We start from the raw sequence: 22,513 nt of genomic DNA, 5'->3' as shown, positions 1-22,513 counted from the left end.
ATTATTGCTAGTTGTTGCTATTCAGACACCCAGTTGTATCTGACTCTTTGTGACCCCATGGGCTGCAGCACGCCAGGCTTCCCTGTCCCACACCATCTCCCAAAGTATGCCCAAGTTCATGTCCATTGCATCAGTGATGCCATCCAGCCATCTCATTCTCTGACATCCTCTTCTCCTTCTGCCCTCAATCTTTCCCAGCATCAGGGACTTTTCCAATGAGTCAGCTGTTTGCATCAGATGACCACAATACTGGACCTTCAGCTTCAGCATCACTCCTTCCAACGAGTATTCAGGGTTGATTTCCCTTAAGATTGACTGGTTTGATCTCCTTGCCATCCAAGAGATTCGCAGCAGTCTTCTCCAGCACCACAGTTGGAAGGCATCAATTCCTTGGCCTTCTGCCTTTTTTACAGTCCAACTCTTAGAACCGTATGTGACTACTGGGAAGACCATAGCCTTGCCTATACGGACCTTTGCCAGCAGAGTAATGTCTCTGCTTTTCAACACACTGTCTAGGTTTGTCATCACTTTTCTGCCAAGAAGCAACTGTCTTCTGACTTCATGGCTGCAGTTACCATCTGCAGTGATTTTAGAGTCCAAGAAGAGGAAATCTGTCACTACTTCCACCTTTTCCCTTTCTATTTGCCATGAAGTAATGGGGCCGGATGCATGATCTTAGTTTTTTTAATATTTAGTTTTAAGCCAGCTCTTTCACTCTCCTCCTTGACCCTCATCAAGAGGCTCTTTAGTTTCTCTTTACTTTCTGCCATTAGAGTGGTATCATCTGCATATGTGAGGTTGTTGATGTTTCTCCCACCTATCTTTTTGCCAGTACATAATACTAAATACCACAGTGACAGACAAAGCTGGGGAAAGAGTTTAGTTCCAGAAGAATGCCCTCCTGGCCAACTACAATAGCAATCTCTAGCAACAGAGCCTACCAAACTGACAAATCAAAGCAACAATAGCATATGAGCCTTCAGAGAAAGAATGGCTCACATTTAAAATTTATGATTGCACAAAGGCACTCTAGAACTCTATGTTCAATGTACTGAATAAAAAGCAGCTGTTAGGCAAAGAACAATTAAATGACTTCAATGTGAAAGAATTAATCGCATTTTCTTATACTTGGGATTCTGCTGTCACTGAAAATAAAGACGGAAAGGACTGCAATGTCAATATTCTAAAAACCAACATCAAAATAAGCATCCAATCTAGGAGTCATCCACAAAAATATAAAATTACTTCCTTGCCTAAGATTTTAAAAGCTTCATCACACTAAAAAAATTTTAATGCACTCATTCTTTATTTATATAATAGAACAAAGCTATTTCTAACATCAGTATATATTTTTAATTGTTCAAAAATACTGAATGTTGAGAATTCCCTGGCAGTCCATTGGTTAAGACTCGATACTTTCACTGTTACGTGCCTGAGTGTGAGCCCTGGTTGGGTAACTAAGATCTTACAAGCTGTGAAATAGGGCCAAAACAAAACAGACAAACAAAAATATTTGCAAGTATACGCCTACATGTTCTTCATGGGCTTTCCACTTCACAGAATGGACTCATATTCTAGTAAACATATTAAATTATGACATGAGTGGAAAAGTCGAACTAGAAAATATATGCAGATAAAAACATTAGAACAGGCACTTGGATTATTATACAACTCCAGTCAAGCACCAGTTCAGTGATTGGCCAGTTTATCACAAAAGGGAATAGAATAGCCAAAACGTGCACTATGTCAAATACATCAGAAGTGAATTGAGTGGCTGCATGAAGATAAATGGCAGTGTGACTACTACCCTTATTTCCTCGACTTACCGGGAAGGAAGTTTCAGGATGCTATTTTTTTTCTCATGCTCTGAGTATACTGTAATCTGAACACCTGCTGAAGTTATTGGGCTTTGAAATTCCATTTAGAAGACAGCAAGCTGAACTGTGGAATAGGTATTTTGCACAGAAATGCTCTCAGAGACCCTAATTAGGTTTTGGAAAAGAGGAAGTCAGTCACTTGGTAAATGGCCTCATGGCCAAAAGATAAATTCCACAGCACTCTTCCTATGAATTGCAATTTAGCCAAGTAGATTCCAGCCAATTCTAGAAACAGAAGGGCAAATGGGCCCCACAAATTTGGTAAAGCCCATTAAAGAAACAGTTGGTCCCTGCAAGAGGGGGAAAAAAAAAGGGCAGACTTAACCACAAATGTGCTCTGACTTAGGGAAAACTAGACACATGGAAATCCAGGTTTTAAAAATAGAGCAGTAAGTTTACCAAAATGAATCTTCCTCCACAAAAAGATTCAGGACCTCCTTAATCTTCAAATTTTCCTACTTCACATAATCTGATATCTATGGAAATTACTCATAAGCAATATTTTCAAAAAATATACAGTATACTATTTAATACCTATTTTATCATTTAATGCCTAATGCTTATCATTTTGTTATAAATACGACAATTACAATGTTAGTCACTCAGTCTTGTCCAATTCTTTGTGACCCCATGGACTGTAGCCTGCAAGGCCCCTCTGTCCATTGAATTCTTCAAGCAAGAAGACGAGAGTGGATTGCCATTCCCTTCTCCTGGTGATCTTCCCGACCCAGGGTTCAAACCCTGATCTCCTGCATTGCAGGCAGATTCTTCACTGTCTGTGCCACCAAGGAAGCCCCTAGTAAATTGGTAATTTTTTAAGATCCGCTTTTTCAAAAATCATGAATCCTTTGATTCATCACAGAGGACCAGAACGATAAGAGATGATGGCATGATTAGATTGGGAGGAAAGGCTTCCAAGTGTCTGGATGTGAGATACTGCCAGTCACCTTGGGCAGCCGTTCAACACCGATGGACTGGAACCCCTGACTGTGCCCTTTTGTGAGAAACTGGCCAACTCCTGACAACAGCTCGTGGCTGGAGGGATGAAAGGATAGACGTTATTTACTGCTCTTAGATTTTTTTTTTCATCTGCTTTATCATTCCTGTCATAATGGAACATGTCCAAGGAAGTTGAGAAAGACTTCCTAGAAAAGGGGGCATTTGAAGTGAATCTTGAAGAATGAAAAGGAATTTGCCAGGAAGAATGGAAAGAGTTGTACATACAAAGGTTGGAATTAGGAAAGGAATCTTTACTGTTAGGGAAATGACAAATGGCAAGAGTTTAAAGTACTTTGAATCCTATTCAACTAATGCTGATCACTATTAGTATATACGTGAATTATCACACTCACTAAGCCACTATATTATTTTGTAATTGAAAACATGAAGCTGTTTTCAAAAGAAACTTTTAAATACCAAGTTCATTTAAGTCTAAACACTCCTTGCCATGTAGAAAATACCCTCCCAATAAACTGAAAGAGCTATAACTCAAACTATACAGCATAACGCCTTGCTTCTACAAAATTCAAAGGACTTTGCAAGCTTCTCTTAAGTGACTTTGAGGAGGTGAGAAGTGACAAAGAATACCTAAAGATCACTGGGATATGAGGAAAATATTTTCAGCATAGAAAAATTATGTTTAGCAAGTATCTAAAGAAAAGCTAGAAGCCTGCCTGACAGCCATTAGCAAATACACATAGATATCTTCTAGGAACGGAATTCCAAAATCTGATTACATCCTTATAATTCTCTAATTAACCAACCTAGCAGTTGACAAAGCAACTGCTACTGCTGCTAAGTTGCTTCAGTCGTGTCCGACTCTGTGCGACCCCATAGACTGCAGCCCACCAGGCTCCCCCGTCCCTGGGATTCTCCAGGCAAGAACACTGGAGTGGGTTGCCATTTCCTTCTCCAAAGCAGAAGCCCGCTCAACTACTGCTGATGATTAGCATTCAAAGCTAAATTTCCTCTGTCAAATCAGAATGACTTACAGGTAGAAGCATATTACCTTAGGATCTAAAGGAACACAATGATTTCTACCTCCTTGCTTACACATCTACACACGAATGCACACGCGCGCACACACACACACACACACCAGCAGCCATAACCAGGCTTTGCTGATTAGTCACACTGACTTTGATAACCTCTCCTCGTGTGTTCTCATATTTACTGGCAGCTTTACAAATGGGCTCAAAATATCTTAGCCTGTCAAAAATAATTCCCCATCCAGAGGACACACTTGCCCTGACTGCATTCATTTGCTACTGTCACAGCAGCAATGCTTCAGATATTACCAGGCTTTGGAAGTGTGAAGAAACACAATGACAATGCAATAATGTGAAAAAGGAAAAGCAAGATGCCAGTGACAATGCAACAATGGAAAAGAGAGAAAGCATGCATTGATTAAATCCTTGCAACTTACTAGTTTCTTAGCAAGGTGCTAAGAAAATGGTTACACCCCTCAAGTTACAGCCCATCCAAGCAGTCACCCAGTTCCAGGAAAGGAGCAAGGAATGAGGCCTGCAGGGCCTTCAAATGTCATATTTTAAAACCTTGATTTTATATAATAGGCAGTAGGAAATCAACATTTTAAAGCAGGAGAATACAAATGATCAGATTAATTAAATATACATATATCTATCTATCTATCTATCTAAGTGAAGTGAAATAAAGTGAAAGTTGCTCAGTCATGTCTGACTCTTTGCAACCCCATGGATATACAGTCCATGGAATTCTCCAGGCCAGAACACTGGAGTGGGTAGCCCTTCCCTTCTCCAGGGGATCTTACCAACCCAGGAATTGAACCCAGGTCTTCTGCATTGCAGGCAGATTCTTTACCAGCTGAGCCACAAGGGAAGCCCATATATCTCTAAAGGTGGTATCAAAAATGGGTTGAGATCCAGGAAAAGAGAAGCAAAAAACATTAGATAGGCCAGGTAGGGAGGATAAAAAGAACCTTAACTAGGCCAGTGGCAAAAAATAGATAGAGAGAAAAAAAAAAAAAACAGAATTAAGAGATATTTCAAAAGCAGCGTAAGCAGGGCATATAGAAGGCAAGAGAGAGGGAATATTCATTCAGAGACATCTCTGACATTCCTGATGTGGCTGACTCAGGAGACTGCCAAGCCAAGAGGAAAGCCAGAAAAGGTGGAGAAGAAGCACATCCTATTGAGGAGAAAGAGAAGACAATACTTTTAAGAACTGTTCATGATGGATCTGAAGTTAAAACAGATCATGCAAGTGAAGGTTTTTGTTAAGTAGAAAATATGAGATTGGAGATCAGAGGAAATAGTTAGGCTCAGCAAGTTAGGCCATGACAGCAGAATGCTTGTCATCCAACAGGTAGAAAGAGAACTAACAAATTATGATTTTTTTTAAACAAAATGGTAAGAGGTGTAGAAGGAAAAACAAGGGCAGGTCACACCACAAAAGGCAATTCAAAGATTTCTAAAATGTGGACAATATCACACCATAATATCTGCATTCTGGAGGTTTAAGTGGGTACTGTTCTATGGACTCTTGGACAAACAAAACAAGAAAACCCACAGTCACCTATTATTACAAAAGACTCCCGAGGCACCAAAATAACATAGCCTACCAATTTCTCTCTAAACCTGAAACTCCAAGAGCCCATGAAAGTCTGTGAAGGATGAAACAGGCCCCAGGACATCAACCAACAAGTCACACAGGCCTCTTCAGACGCTGAGTTGGTGCTGTTAATTCAATAAATTACCGCCAGCCATGAGGAGCAGGAGGGGAAGAAAGAAAATGCTGTAAAGAGCATTTGTAATCCTGTTCGTAATTCAGCAAATCCTAATAAAAGAGCTCTGCATAAACAGAGCCTTGTCTTTTCCTATAGCATCAAAACTAAAACCAAATGTTAATTAAAACTTAAAACAGCACCCACAATTGTCAGATCTGGTCATATGTAGTTCCAATGCTTTTATTTGACAAGTATTTGTTCAAAACACAGTATTTCTAAATTATTTGCCTATGTCACTCATGTCATAAATTTCAAAGGCATGACAGAAAAATAGTTGCCAAAGAAGCCAAAGATGAGTTTATCCTTTACTGTATATATTCTATTGTATTATAAAATGTTTTAATCCATAAATGTAAGTATTTACAGAATTACAAGAAAAAACATACCCAATAATCACTTGAAAACAAGACAGAACCAAGCTGAAGGCTCTTGAATGATTAATGTTTCAATATTCAGTACTTGAAGGTTATGGAATCTAGATTTCAAAAACTATCTTAACTCTATATAAATTTCATTGCAATTATCTTTATTTTCACCTACCATTGTGGCAGCATCAGCTCAGTAATATTTGATAGGAAAACCCACCCTCCCCTGACCCCTCATGCTATCACTTATTTAGATTTGAATATATGAGGAAAGAGGTATAAGACATGAGGCACCACCTCTATGAAAACAGAAGGAATCCCAATTAAATAATTTAAATATTTAATTTAAATAATACTATAGCAGTGCTTTAATATTAGTGATAGAAATCCTATCAGATACATACTCCCATTTCTTTCACTCTGGTTTTGCTCCTAAGGCTTAGAGTAGTTCATAATCAGAGCTTTACTATAGGACATAACACAGAATGCAGTATGGTGAGATGAGGAAAATCTAAAATCATGATACTCAAGTTAAAGCTCTGGCACCTTTATTTAAAAACAATGTGACCTTAAGCATTCCATCATCTGAAAAAGGAGTAATAACAACTCAGAAGGTTATAAGCAATGAATGTGATTATATTTGTTAAAGTACTTTGTAGAGTTAAAAAATTAAAATAAAAAATAAAATTGGGTGACTACAGCACTAGGCCACTTGTGATAAATCTTTCAATTGTCCCGTGATCTACTAAAATAAAGACCACTGCCTAATACCCACTGGCTTCCCAGTAAGTATGGGACCAAAAAAATGAGCAATACAAAACAAATCCACGAACTATCAAGTATCTAATACAGTGTTGAGTTCATAACAGTTATCTGGACGGAATCCATCCAGATGGTTTGGAAAGTCACCATCACTTAAACATAGCCAGACAGAGTCTCTGATACTGAAACTCATCTTTAGAGAAACAATCTAGTCTAGTTTCTAATGCTGATAAGAGTAATCCTACAGTGTAACTTATTCTTAATTTCCTGGCTTTATACTAATAACTTTCAATATAAGGAATAGAGAAGTGTGGACCTGGGGAAATGGGAAGATGTCAGTGAAAAGGAACATATCCAGCTATAAGATGAACAAATTCTGAGAATCTATTGGACAGCATGGTGATTATAGCTGATAATTCTGTTTTATATTTAAAAATTGCTACATGAGTAGATCTTAACTTTTTTCACTACACACACAAAAGGTAATTATGTGACGTGATAGAGGTGTTAGCTAACCCTACAGTCAGAATCATTCTGCAATATGTAAGTATATCAAAGCAACACACTGTACACATTAAACTTATACAATGCTATATGTCAATTACATCTCAATAAAGCTAGAAAAAATACATAAGGAATAGACACTGATGAAGAGTTGTTTGTGACATTAAGTTGTTTGCTCCATCACAGTTTTACTTCAACTTAGATACAATTCTTGAACACTCAGGCATCAGATAGGAGAAGGAGCATTTGACCGAGTTCCAAAGACTTAAATTCTAGCATCCATCCTGTCACAGGGTGATTATTTTATCAACCTTCTCTTAACCAAAACTGGTACATCATGGAAAGAGGTAGAGGAGAGGAGGCCAGGAGGCTAGGAAACTGGCTAGTTTCTGTGATCTTTTCAGGCCTAAAATTGTATGGTTCTCCGATGCTTAAGGAAGGAACTGGGTAACATGACCCCTATTCTCACAAAGTTTACAGCCTAGCTGGGAATTTAGGAAATGAAGACATACAGCTAATAAACAGAGAGAAAATTCACAGTTGTCAAATGATCAGCATAGAAAATACCAGTGGCTACTGATTTTACAGCATGGAAGGATTGATCCTAGTCACATGGATTTCATAAATGATTTGAGCTGAAATGTTAAAGAATAAGCAGGACTTGGGTAGAGAGGATGGGGAAAGGTATGCTGCATTCTTCCATGACGCACCATGAAGATGACAAACACAGAGTACCTTACAAATCATCAAGCTTTTCCTTATTCATGGGGCTTCCCTGGTGGCTCAGTTGGTAAAGAATCTGCCTGCAATGTGGGAGTCCTGAGTTCAATCCCTAGGTTGGGAAGATCCCCTGGAGAAGGAAAGGGAAACCCACTCCAGTATTCTTGCCTGAAGAATTCCATGGACAGAGAAGTCTGGCAGGCTACAGTCCATGGGGTCGCAAAGAGTTGGACACGACTGAGTGACTAACACTTTCACTTTATCTTATTCATGGAGATAACTCATCCTGACATGTGCTTCTAACCTGGAATGAGACACTTGCAGGGACAGGAAGCTCCAAGCTATGCCAAGGCAGCCTGCTACATCCTTGGACCACTCTAATGACAGAGTTCTTCTAGGTACTGAGCCATAGACAGCTGGCCCAATATGACAGGGCTTTTTGTTCTTCCTTTGTCATACGGTACAAAGGAACAATTATCTAAATATGTATCTTTAACATGTAACACTAGGTACTGAAGAAAAGTTTAATGAAAATTGATCCATTCAGATAGTAATTGGGCTATTTTCTCTCCTGATCAGGCCACATGTTTTCATCTGACTTACAGAAGAAGCCATCCCCACACTTACCTGCTTATTTAACATAACACCTTATTTTCTACATCATGTAGCAATGTCTAATTTCTGCCTTCAAAACTGTCACTCTGTTTCTCCCTGTTATAAAATTTAACAGAAGTTCATCATATCATAATTTTTCATTACTATTAGTGTTATACCCCAACCTTTTCTTCCTCCCCTAACAGGTCCATCTCATTCATAACACAAATAGTCAAAGCACAATAAAATCTGAAGGTAATATCCATAATCTAAGAAAAAGATCTGAAGACTCAAATAAAAAATTTTCTAAACCTGAGTGATACAGCCAAAATAATTCTACTAGAAAACTGTGTCTTTACATTTCTTTTCAAGGCAAAATAACAAACTATAACATCTGGAGTTAAAGAAAACAAACAAAAAACTAATAATGATAGTTTATGATAAATAAGATATTAATAAAATATACATATTTTTCTATTTAAGAGTTTTATTTCTTCCTAATCCTTAGTGAAATACTACATCTTTTCTACTGTATTATTGAATTAAAACATCTTAAATTTATTGAATCAAATGTTTTGGGGATAAAAAATAATAAACCCAAGAGATAATTACTGTATACATATTGTGCTTACAAATGTCACTGGGAATGTAAAACTGTAGAACCAATGCATGTTAAAAAGCAACAGTAACTGCTAAAAGTAATTTAAATAAAATAGTTCCTTTTCTTTTTTAATTAGAGAAGTTTTGACAGCATGTGCTATCTCCTATTGTGCACACACACAAAAAAAATCTTTTGGCTTACAAAAAACAATTTAAGGATTGGCAAGCTATGGCCCATGGACCAAATTTGATCCACCACCTGTTTCTGCATAGACTGCAAGACCAGAATGTTTTCTTTCATTTGTAAAAGGTTGGGAAAAAATAAAAAGAAGAATATTTGAGTACAAGTAAAAGTTATATGAAAATCAATGTTCTATGTCTGTAAACAAAGTTTTATTGGAAGACATCCATGCCAGTTCACTTATATTTTATCCATGGATGCTTTCAACTATAGAGAAGAGTTAAGGAGTTGGATGCTTTCAACTATAGAGAAGAGTTAAGGAGTTGCCAGGGAGACCATAAGCAGCCCTCTCATCATGCATTAAAAACTGCCAGTAATAATTCACTTTTGCTTCTCGGCCTACAAAGTCTAAAATATTTACTATGTGGACTTTTGCAGAAAAAATTTGATGAACTCTGGAATAATTAATGTAATGATTCATAATTTCCTTAAGAATTTATGAACATGGCAGCTTCTGTGATTCTGAGCTATCAACTCAACTTCATGACTTTTACCATTATATAGATTCTTTTTTATCTAATCTTACATATTTACAGTAATAATTTTAAAATATATTTAACTAAATATTCTCCACAAAACAGAAAACGTACAGTTTTCATACATTCTTTGACCCAGTCAATAATTAAATGCCTACTGTGTACCATGAAGATTCCCGGGGATTCAAAATAAATGTAATTACTAGCTCTAAGAAGTCACACTCTAGTAGGGAGACACAGTACTCTAATAGAAGTTTTTTTCACTAGAGGGAAAGGCAAAGCAATGAAAGTAATCTCTGCCATTCCGTAATGACATATTGTCATTTTAAAAATGTTGCCTCTATCTGAATTATTGGCAAGTTATACACACAAATAGATAAGGCAACAAGGCTTGGCAAACACTTTTATCCATCAGTAGTTTTAATCAAAGTATTGGCCTTATATATGTAATTAACCTTGAGCAACACAGGTATACATAAAAATGTTGATTAAGAATTTAATAATTATCCTTCTGAATTTCAGAAGTTAGCTGGCATCTGGTCCTTAACTATGATAAACAGACATCCATTCATCATAGGTTATTTATACATAAATGAAGAGACATAATAACTGAATGGTTAATAATGAAGAATATAATAGATAAATATCATCACTAAAAATACATGACTTGCTTTGTTTTGAAATCCCAAGTGTCCTACAAATGTCACTTTACTTGGAGGAAGATCTTTGGGAATAATCATCTCTTGAATCTACTCAGGGAGTCAATCTGTTGTATAAAAAAACATAAATCGTAAATGCATCAGCTTCTCATAATTAGAATGCCAAGATTTACATGCAGTTAAGTATGTTGGCTGTTTGCCCATTTTACTTAAAACCTGAAGAAAAGTATAATCCCAGAAATTAAGTCTTCTAACAGCTGTTCTGAGCAAGACAAGAGAGATGTGTTATCTAGCAGCTACCTCCAAATGTTGAGATACACGCTTCCTGGTGATTAGAGGTTAGCAATCCTGGTGTGTCTGCTCGTTTTTAGTATTAAATATTTAATGGCATATTTTTCCGTAATGGAATCCAGGCACATCTGATCAGTCACTGGGATCATTTAGTAATGCAGTCAAAGTTATCATACTGCCATTTCATATAAACTTTGTAATTAGATAATCCATCACTTTACTAATTCAGAAGATTGCTTTCTTTACTACTTTAGAGCATGCCACAGTAGTGAAATCCAACTGAGCTGATCAACGAAAAGGTTCGAAAATTGGGTCCTGCATGAACTTGAAACCCTTAAGTGGCAAATGCACACACACACTCCTGACCTTTCAAACAACAGAGGCCATATTTGTCCCACAAATTAACCTAACAGCAACACTGAAGTAATAAGGCACCCTACATCCAGAATGAGAGGGCTAACTAGATGAAAAATTTAAGATTAAAAACTGAATATATCAGAAACAAATTTGTTCTTTCTTTTTACTGAGGTACACCATCCTTCAGCAAATAGAAAGATCCAAAGAGGGATTATTTAGTAATTTTTTCCACCATGCTGACTTATATACTTTGTTAAAAGTATGAGGTTATGGCAGAATACCAGGGACTGTTTATTAACACACAAATAGCATATACCAAATGCAAGTATATGATCTTTAATATATTACCATTTGTGTCTTATTTCTAATACATCTCGATTAACAATATTAAATCACTATTTATTTTCATCCTGTGAATTAGCAAGATTCTTGTTCTAACCCATTCTTCAGTGCATCTCCAATAAAAAGTAAATCTCTCTCTGTGAAAAGAATTTACTCAGACTGAAACTGAATATAAACTTTAAGTATCATAATACAAAAAAAATCCTTCTAAAATTCTACTTTCAGATCTACGCAATCACAGTATATATTGCAAAACCAGTTGCCTCTAATAGCATGAGTCTGGAAGGCAAGATCAGGAGATCACAGATGTACCCTTAAGAATAAAAATAATGTTCTACCAGGAAAACTATTATTTTGTTTAAAAGAAAAAAAAATCTTCTCAAACAGATGTGGAATTGTTAATCAAAAAATTCTGTTGCAGTTGTATATTATCGAGTTAAAAAGTACTTTGTAGAGCTCTGGCAGCAATAACAATGACATATGTTTTGTGGTCAGAAAGGTCACTTTTACTCTTGTTGCTTCCAATTTAATATCTGGCTTTGAAACATTTTACGCAACTAGTCCATTTTCTATTTTATTGTTCAGAGCTTATCACATTCTCATCAGTCTACCAAATGAATTTTTAGAAAAGGAAGTTCTAAGTCCAGGAAAAAAATAAGTATGTATTTTTAAAACTCTGTACAATAGTTTCTAAAAAATACATTCTATGCATTGGAAATAAGCTCAAAACTAAGTCTACTGACACTAAATTTAGAAAGACCATTACCAATAATTACCAGTGTACATTTGAAGGGATAGAATAGAGAAATACTATACATGTCATTTCAGTAAACTATGCCATGACAACTAACAAAACTCTAATAATTTCATCCTTTTAAGATTCATGTGTAAGAAACATTTCATTCATCATAGAAAGCCTGCTTTTATATTTCCTCCATGAAATCCCAAGGAACTACTCTGAAATCATGAAGTTGTGATGAATATAGGACACAGTAAAGGATTTTCGTCCATGGTAGCTACAGGCTGAAACAAAACCAGTTACTATGGGAAAGGTTCTATTTTCTGTTTGCAAAATTTTCTTCTCAACAACAGAGGTAATTCTGAGTGTGAGATACCAGCAGTGGACACAACTGTATGCAACTATCTGTGACTCTGATTTATAGTCAGTTGCAGATTACACTCCTGTTTTATACTGGAATACAAATAAGGATGGAAAATGGGGCAGTATTAGCAGAAATTAATAACATGCATCAGACACTCTAAGTACTTTACAGTGAATCCTCACTTTAATCTGTAATTATTATTTTTTGTGTTTACTCTTTGTGCGCTCAGTCACTCAGCTGTGTCTGACTCTTTGTGACCCCATGGGCTGCAGCCCGCCAGCCTCCTCTGTCCATGGGATTTTCCAGGCAAGAATATTGGAGTGGGTTGCCATTTCCTTCGCCAGAGGATCTTGCCAACCCAGGGACTGAACCCACATCTCTTGTGTCTCCTGCATAGGCAGACAGATTCTTAACCACTAAGTCACCAGTATTATGATTATCATTCCCATTTACAGATAAGGAAATCAAGATTGAGAGAATTTCACTTACTTGTCTGAAAAAACGACTTAACCATCACACTCAGCCTCCCATTTAAATTTGTCCTCTAACTGCAATTTGCTCACCTTTTAAAAGCTTATATTCATGATTATGCGTACATAGTATCTGCATATTTGTAGCAAATGTTTACAGCTCAATCAATAGATTGAACCATAGATAGGAGTTGTCTTGCCAGTATAAATCCATTTTGAAATCTAACCAGAAGTTCTACTTCAAAATAGAAGTGGGTGAAAAAAAAAAGCTGGGGAGTGGGAAGGAGGAAGGGCCTGTAGAGATGAAAACATACATTTTCCCTTCTCTAAACAATCTGAAAAAGAGCCAGTAGAGATGTCTTTTGATGAAGATACAGATAATCACACGCCATCACTATTCTCACAAACATCTGCAGTACATCTCCTATCCTTTGGCCACCTTCAATACCGTCAGTGGTAAACCACTTTTCTCACACCTGATGCTTTAATTTCCATTCAGCCCCACTCTCAAGTAACTTACAATCTAAAATTTTTTAAAAAACTGTTAAGCAAATAAAGCTACAGGCAAACCACTCCCACCTTTCCATCCAACCAGATCATCACTCTGTAGCCTCCCTATTTAGAAATTCTGGGGGCACTACCATCCTCTCTAATTTCTATTACTACCAAAAATAAACCACATTTTAAGCATCAAAGCTTTCATTCAACTCTGATTGTAATCACTAGCTGAAAATGCATATAACTGAAACATGTATTCCACTGGTAACAACTGCCTTTTCAAATCTCCTTTATAGGAAGCCAATGAATTTTTCTTAGCACAGGTGGGTTAGAGGAGCTGTACCCCCTTGCTCCCCACAGGTATTTCTAGACCATTCTCTCTAATTGTTTCCAAACACCATCTTCTCTCCTGAAATGCATGCCATTAATTTCTGCTTCCTGTGTGAAGTTCTCCTTGATTTCTTACCCTAGAAAAATTTCTCCTTCCCACTTAATTTTTACAACCAGGCAACAAATTCCTAAGTGGACAAGATATTTTATACAGCAAACTCCTGGCCTCTGAATCCCAATTTGTCAATTGCTCTGTGTGGGGGTGGGGGGAGTGGGGGGCTGATACTGCTAATAAGGAAGTGGTGAAAACCAGGGATACTTGGAAACATAACTGGAAGAAGACTACACAATAATGTCTTCAGAGTAATGAAGTGGGGCAGGGGAGCGGGGTGGGGGGCGGGGATAAATTTTCTAAGTAAAACCAAGTCTTGAGCAGCAGAAGCACAAGAGGCAGTAAGAATCTAGCCCAAAAACAAATATACATTATTTTTCAACAGAAAACCCCAGTGTTTTCTGGGGTGTTCAAAATATAAACTGCCAACTTTTGAGGAATTAATCATGGACTGCTACTAGAAAAAGCTATCTGCTCAGCAGAGAAGAAACTTGTTCCTAGGATTAAGAACCTTCTCATCCTCTACCAACCCCTTTCATTTCCAGGTAGTGCAAGTTTGATAAATATGTGCATATCCCCAAGAAAGACTTTTGACTTGCTGAGGTTCTTTGCCTTGGAACATAATTTTCAGAGTTAGATTAGCCACATATTTCTATAACCCCGGCCCAAGAGTGCTTTGTACATAGTTCACCACCAAACAAAAGCAAAACAAAACTTGCATAATTTGATCAATGAATTCACTAACAAACACCTCTCTCAGGAAGCCAAGAGGCCTGATAGCAAAAGAGTAATTGTAAGGAATGTTTGGAAATCCAAGTAAAGGAGACGAACACCTGTGTGAAATCTATCAGATACATTAATAAAACAAGTTTGAAAACTACTGACACCAAGTGATGAAAACATGAGGGTTCATTAGAATTGTCTCTCTACTTCTGTGTTTGGAAAAGTCCATAATCAAAAACTCAAAAAAAAAAAAAATGAAGGTAGAAACCAATTTGAAAAAGCTCTCAGGATTCCTTCTGTCTTAAATGACAGTGAGATGAACTGAAACATAAGCTTAGCGCGTTTAATACCTTCAGAGAACCTCAACGAATATAAATGAGTGGGAGGAAAAGCAAAACATAAAGCAGGCTTTTCTTTACTGAAGCCAAGTAAAGTCAGCTTTCTTTAAAGCATGAATTCAAACGCTAGTTCCTCAGGTTGAGAAATGCAGGCCAGCATGGAACCACTGCTGAGAGACTGCACACAGAGAAGCAGCAACACGATGCAACCCTCTCTGAACTGCCCATTTCTTCTCTTTGATTAACTCTTTATCCCAGCAAGACGGGGAGATGGCGGTAGATGGGGATAAAATTTCCTGACCAGCATTCTCCACCCACTTGCAATGCATTTGTCGTGATCTACATCATCACACACTTGCAAACTTATAAACTCAGTGGTTCACCCCTAAGCTTTGCAGGACACTGATGAGCTTAATTTAATACTATTCTACTCTTAAAAAAAAAAAAAGTGAAGGACAGGAAGGAGGGATAGAGAGGAGGAGGTGAGAGGGAGAAGAGTTTTCTCTTTTAAGGACAAATTTATAAGCAGAAAAATAACTACAATCTATAAAATATAAACAAAACTTCTACAAGGAAGTTCAGGAGCCATAAGTCAATGCTGCTTTCCTCTGATTATTTACCTATATATATACAGGTACATATATATATATATGTGTGTACATATATATAGGTTAGTATATAGGTTAAAGTATAGGTTTATATATATTAACCTAAACTTTAAGGCAGAAATCACAGATCTGAGTTCAATTCCCTCATAAATTACAAAGATGAATATGTTTTACTTTTGCAGCAATAACAAATATAATTATGTGGGGAGAAGGAAAGCATATTATTAAAATTTTTCCTGGTTAATTGTAATGACAGAATTCCCCCCCTCTAAACAATACAGAGAGAAATTCATTGTAAGATTCATAAGATTAAAATTATTTTAAAAGAAACCAGAGAAATAAGATAGTAATTCACATTTTACATGGAACAATGGAAACCATTTCTAAATAGGTATTATGAACACTAATAACTCCAGTAATTAGCACTTGAACATTTTCCAACAATAGGGAACACTAGGAATGAAGTTATAGTCATCATAGGTATATTTTTATCTTTCAGTAGGTGTTACTGTGTATAGTAGGTAACATCAAAAGAGCTTGTGTGTGCTGTATACATAGCACTACTATAGGTTGTAATTTGCAGAAGCATATGAAATATATACATGTGAAATCTCTCTGATGTATCATAAGCAATCATTATATTCTGAAATCAATTTAAAATTACAGACAAACCAGAATGTAATGCCAAGATGATAGTATCAGAAAATCATAAGAACATAATCTAAAGAATAAAAATACATTTGGGAAAAACAAAAATAAATCTATAGCCATCATACTAACCACATTTAAATACTTAGAAAATAAGCAGATTATAATATAAAACATTTTAAATATGTTCACGGGATAAATATGTCACTGGATGTGTGCTTATAAATTGCAAAATTAACAAAAATCACCCTCAAATGTAAAATTTTGCTTATTATTAAAATATATCAATATATTAAAATATTGATAAAATATTTAAACAAATCAAAACACACAGCATGGCAAAGTAAGGAAAGCAAACATATGATAATAGTGCAGGACATATTGATTCCTTTATCCCTGTCCCAGGGTAGACATCAAGAATCAACCAGTGCATTCTGTCTCTCTGAGCCTAAGCAAAGCCCAGAATCCCTTACAAAAAGAGCACTCAGATAACCACTGCCAATAGACCATAATGAGATATTAACTTAGACCTATTTCATACTCCTAATCTAAGATTTGAGTGACTTGAAACATTTAAACAAATTTTCAGGCAATTTAGGAAATCCTTTTTAAATCAGAAATGATTATATCTTCATTCTATTTAGAATTCACTAAATCAAGAAAAGGATTCCAATAATTTTTCCACTTCAAAAGAGTTTCCATTGCTGAAACCACCACCACAAAACTAAACGAACTCAACAGCAAACTTAAATCCATTAGTAAGAAATAATAGAACATGTTACTCTCTCTTGAGGAAAGAAAGCACACTCTTTTGAGGGTGTGCTTTCACAGCTAAGAGTGACCATTCTTGGCTGTTAATAAGCATAGTGATAAAGCAGAAAAAGTAATACTCTTTTCATTACTAGCAATACATTCTCCCATTTTCTACTCATAAAGGCAGGGAAGTGATAAAGACATGAAGAGTCCTGGATTTTCACGGATCAACAACAAAATAAGGACTAAAGAGTTGATTTATGGCATTAGCAAAGAAACCAAAGTTAACACTTACTTTTGCAAAGGCTTCAAAAGTGTCAAAGGAAGGTGGCAGCTGAGAAGCATCCTGTATTTCTTCTCTCATGAAATGTTGAAATGTCAATGCAAGTTGCCTGAGGCCCTCTTTCTTATCTTCAGTCAGTTTGTTAATATCTTTTTTAAACAGAAAATAAATAGCACTATCATACAGCGAACTTTCTGTGGACAATTTTCAGGTATTCAGTGGTAGCTATTAAGCCAGAAATTTCCTGCCCTAGATTTCATTCTAACAGAGATTAGATGTTTGGCAGAAAACAACAAAATTCTGTAAAGCAATTATCCTTAATTAAAAAATAAATTTTAAAAAATGCCTATCTTTTTATTTTTTGATAGCTACAAATTATTATATACACGTTACCAGTTAAATTCTGCCAAATGTCATCTACAAAATAAGATCAAACACCTAGCAAAACAAAATACACACATCCACATGAAAAAACAGTAAAACCAAAATCAGTAATGATGTCTGTTAGCAGATGCACATGCTCAAACCACCATAAATGCTTATTTAGTTGGTGAATTTAAGCAGGCTTTTTCATGAAACAATTTACAATCAGGACATGACTGATTACCATTATCATTTTAAAGGCAAAAAAAACCAGAAAGCAAAAATTGACAAGTTTGGTTAAATTAAGCTCAAATTGATGATATGTGTCAAGGAGAAAGTATATCAAGAAGAAAACATGGATCAACCAAAGAAATCACATCTTCAAGTTCTTTAAAGAATGAATAAACAAGATATATAAGGTTTCCATTCAAACAGAAGGAGAAAGTTCCAAAGCCAGTATCACTCCTTGAAAAACTCAGTTTCATTTATACCACAAAGCGTTGTGAAGGCTAAGAGTGCACAATTCAATTAATAACATTTGGGGAACTTCACTTAAGGCAGCATGGATGACACTGCTACTGAACAGGGCCACTGTTCATAGTAAAACTCACTTTAAGAGATGTTAATTATCTTGCAGTAATATAACAAGAAAAAAATGACTAATTAGTTCTCTACTAAAACTTGAAAACATACATCAAGATGAACTACACCATTACTCTGTTGCTCATGTCAGGTCTACATATTTTCTTTAAATTACTTGTGCAACAGAACAATTAAGCCAATGATTTCTTAAATAATAATTTATTATCATTGGCACTTAGGATTCCATAACCATAAATCTGTACTAGATCATCTTATTTGTCTCCCTCCAGAAATATTAAACTGTATAGCATATTTACTCCACAAGCTCTTGCTATTTTTGAGCTGAAGTCATTTGCAACTTCACTGAAGAGGATCTGTGCCAACATGGAAGAAAAATAAACCTTACATTCACTAAACACTCAGATGCAAAGCCTCTCGGTGTTCTCAGGGAGGTTGGCCACTGCCATGGTAGTTCAGGAGCTGAACAAGACTCAGTGCTGTCAGAGAGCCGAAGTCATCGGCACCTTCTATTTTCCATATTATCTAAAGGACCAGTGAACCTAAATGTTCCTTGGAGCCCCTCTATTCACATTACTGTTCCCTGACATCAAAAAGAAGCCAAAAGTGGACGAAGAGAACAACAGAAGGAAAAACAGAAGTGAAATTATTTTGTCAACTTGACTAAGGGTTATACTCCCCTCACTGCCTAACTTAAGACTCCTCTATGGCACTTCACAAACCCCTCTATGGCCAAAGCTATCCTGGAATAAATTAAATAAGCTAATGTGTCAGTCTACATAAAAACTTGAAAAGGTTTGTTGCCTCACAAACAGAGACAGAAAAACAAAGGCAAAAATAAAGCAGCTCATCAGCCCAGCAAATAAATTATAGAACTTTTAAAATGCTGATAGACAATCACTTACTTGACTCCAGATCATAAAATGAGTAAAGTTTTTCTGATTCAGAGGGTGTTTCTTGCATCTATGAAGAAAGAAGGAAAACACCAAAAACAATTTAAAGTGCTCCAATATATACATGAATATGTTTAGGTATCTTTAGATATTTAAATGCAAGTCTGTTAAAAAGACAATTTTCTATATATTCCTTCTCTTCATCATGTTAAAATGTGCTGCAACTTGACCCACCAGTTTAATTTCTAAACACAAAATTCTTTTACAAAACGTTTCCATACTTTTATTTTTTCCCCAGTTCTACCACTGACTTGGGTCATTGCAAGGACTTTATTATTAATTATTACAGAAAAGCAAAGATAGATGAATAAAAATAAGAGTTTATTACAAAATGTGCAAGCTTGGGCATGTTACTTAACCTTGAGGCAAGAGGAATCAATTTCCTTATGTGAAACACACATAAGAAGTAATGTATAACACTGAGTTGTTGTGGGATAAAATATGTTTAACATATAAAGCAATTAGCACATGGCCTGGAAATAGTAGGTGCTCAATAGACGGGAGCGATCATTATAACAACTTTCTATTAGATTCTGACTCAGTAGGTTGGGGGTGGAGATTGAGAACTAGTACCTTGGGTGATTCTGAAGCAACCTATTTCTGCTCTAGCAGTGGTTCTCTATCTTTTCAATATTAATAAAGTTGACAAAGTTCAGACTCAAATATCATATTATTATACTGTTAATATAAGGTAATTAAAGGAATGCATAATAAAGTTGATTTCAATTTACTAAAGCTTTGAAATAAATTTGCGTATTATTGAGTTTAGTTCAATACAATATATACATTTGAAAATAGCAGTAAGTATATGTGACAGATGTTGTATAATCAGTCCAAAGACAATACACATTTGGTATTCTAAATTCATTTTTAGTACTGATGTAGCTGATATAAAACACTGCACTGGTTTTAGGTATACACTTATACATTCCTAAAAACCCCTATAAAATTTTATTGCCAAAAAAGTTAATAAACAACAGGACAGAATAGAGCTGAAGCTTGCAATAAAGAGATACATGCTAAAGCCTGGGAAAAATAAAAGCTGGAAGGTATTACCACAGAGTGATTTCATAGAATCCACTAGCCACTTAGGCAAAGTAGGAAAAGAGATGGAAGAAACAATTTCAATGGATGTTAGCTTTGAAAAACAAAACAAAACAAAACAAAACACTCTTCCTTCAATCATCTAATTAAAATCTCACTTGAAGAAGCAACCCAAAAATTGATATACTTGCCTTGTGCATTAGTTCTCAGTAGAACAGCAATAAAGGCAATGTAATAGGAATCACTAACATCTCATGCCCCAAACATAGGACCTTATGCCTCCATTCCCAGGAGAACACACACAGGGCCTTCAAAAGGGGGGCCATGTACTTCATCACTGCCACCAATGCTGGGATTAATAGAAAATAGCAAGTTTGTCTTAAGACACTCCCTGGAATAATCCACCTTCTACTTTAATACAGATTTAAATTTAGCCTTAAATATGAATACTACATGCAACTGCAAGTGCTTATGTTAAAACCCAAGCATATTTCGCAAGTTTTATACTCACAAGTTTGAAAACAACTCTGCCAAGTAGTCGGACAGAGTCAGGAGGGTATCTGGGTTTGCAGCTTTTAAGGCATTTGCATTCTCGCTTATGGTCCTGCCAAGCTTTTTTCTGTTAAGACAAGAGTGAGGAGGACATATAAGACATAAAAATTTAACTTTCGTTTATATGGGTTTTGAATGTTGAGAGTCATCAACATTAACTTAATTTTAATAGCCTAAATATAACTGCAAATAGAAAAGGAAAGCAATATTCTAATACTATTACTGATCCAGGATTTAGTATGCAATTATCAAGCATGGACATCAAAAGCTTCCATTTCACCTTTATCCTTTATTTGCCCCGTGGTTATTACCTGGCTGGTAGCATCCAAAGAAAGAATGATTATGTCTTTCTAAATAATTCATAAGATAGTCTCTTAGGTGATTAAATAGGATTCCTTAATAGACAGTGATTTTGAATACAAAAAGAAAACATCACTCCAAATTAGAAAATAAAACACATGGTTCAAAAAATCATAACAGGACAGATAGCTATCTGAATTTCTGTGCTGCTATAGTAAGTAGAGAAATATCAGGAGGGCTAACAAAAATTTAAAAAAATAGAAAATCCTTTTGTTTTTTAAGATAACATAGAAAGGAGTTATTAGCTAAAATGACCAAAGGCCATTCTTATTCAGAACTGTCTTGGTTTATTTATGTTGTCCTGGCCTAATTATTAACATTCTGAAAAGTGTGGTTGGGAGGATAAATTACACAGTCACTTAGCCCAGAGTCCTAGCCATGTGCTGGTGGGGCTGAAGAGACTACAGAGCCAGTCACCAATATCGAAACACTAGGAGGGAGAGGACTAAATGGACAGACATTGTCCTTGAGTCTGAAATGCCATGACTCCCTTTATATGGGATTGCTTCTATATGGAAATACAATCCAGAGTGTCTAATATTTAACCCTGGTGAGAGGGAGACCACTAGACCAAATATCTAATATTTCTTTTCCAAATGAGAGCTGTAAGTTCTATCTCTGAAATGCCTGATGCTCACATTGTCTTCTTTCAGAAATTATAAATCTGCTTCCCAGATGCTGGGCCTATGAAATCCCCCTACAGGAGGTCTCTCTTTTCCACTTAATAGCACAACATGCAGCATAACCAAAACAGTAGATGCAGCTACTCTGAAGCTGTGACTCAGATGCAAGTTCAAGCCAGCATTTTGCTCAGAAAGACTGCCTGTGCCAGGATGCTGGGTGAAGGTACGTTTTGTCTACCACTCTCTCCTGGTAAACCAAACCTTGGAGACATCGTTTACAAGGGGTACATCATTTCTTTTATCACCTCTACTCACAATTGCCTCATTTCATTCCTTCTCATTCACTATGGCAATGCTATTAATGTGATTTTTTTTTAAGTATTTATACTTTGTGTGTGTGTGCTCAGTCGTTCGTTCGTGCTCCACCTTTTGCGACCCCGTGAACTACAGCCCGCCAGGCTCCTCTGTCCATGGGATTCTCCAGGCAAGAAAACTGGAGCGGGTTGCCATTTCCTACTCCAGGGGATCTTCCCAGGGATGGGACCTGCATCTCTTGCATCTCCTCCATTGGCTGGTAAATTCTTTACCACTGTGCAAC

The 22,513-nt window shown here is 36.2% G+C and overlaps 1 protein-coding gene across 1 annotated transcript in view; it reads right to left on the bottom strand.

Annotated features, from left to right (window-relative positions):
- The window catches only part of SMYD3 (SET and MYND domain containing 3), a 709,727-nt gene that overhangs the window by 516,573 nt on the left and 170,641 nt on the right, over positions 1–22,513 (bottom strand). Inside the window, exons 3-5 of the mRNA XM_043923815.1 lie at positions 20,892–20,999; positions 19,289–19,346; positions 17,433–17,569 (exon numbers count right to left, since the gene is read on the bottom strand). Coding sequence (XP_043779750.1) covers positions 17,433–17,569; positions 19,289–19,346; positions 20,892–20,999 — 303 coding nt within the window. The remainder of the gene's footprint in view (positions 1–17,432; positions 17,570–19,288; positions 19,347–20,891; positions 21,000–22,513) is intronic.

Source organism: Cervus elaphus, chromosome 14 (assembly GCF_910594005.1).
Source record: "Cervus elaphus chromosome 14, mCerEla1.1, whole genome shotgun sequence".
In the NCBI taxonomy this organism is placed as follows: Eukaryota; Metazoa; Chordata; class Mammalia; order Artiodactyla; family Cervidae; genus Cervus; species Cervus elaphus.
The sequence above is the reverse complement of the archived record's forward strand: the minus strand, read 5'-3'. Positions and strand labels throughout refer to the sequence as shown.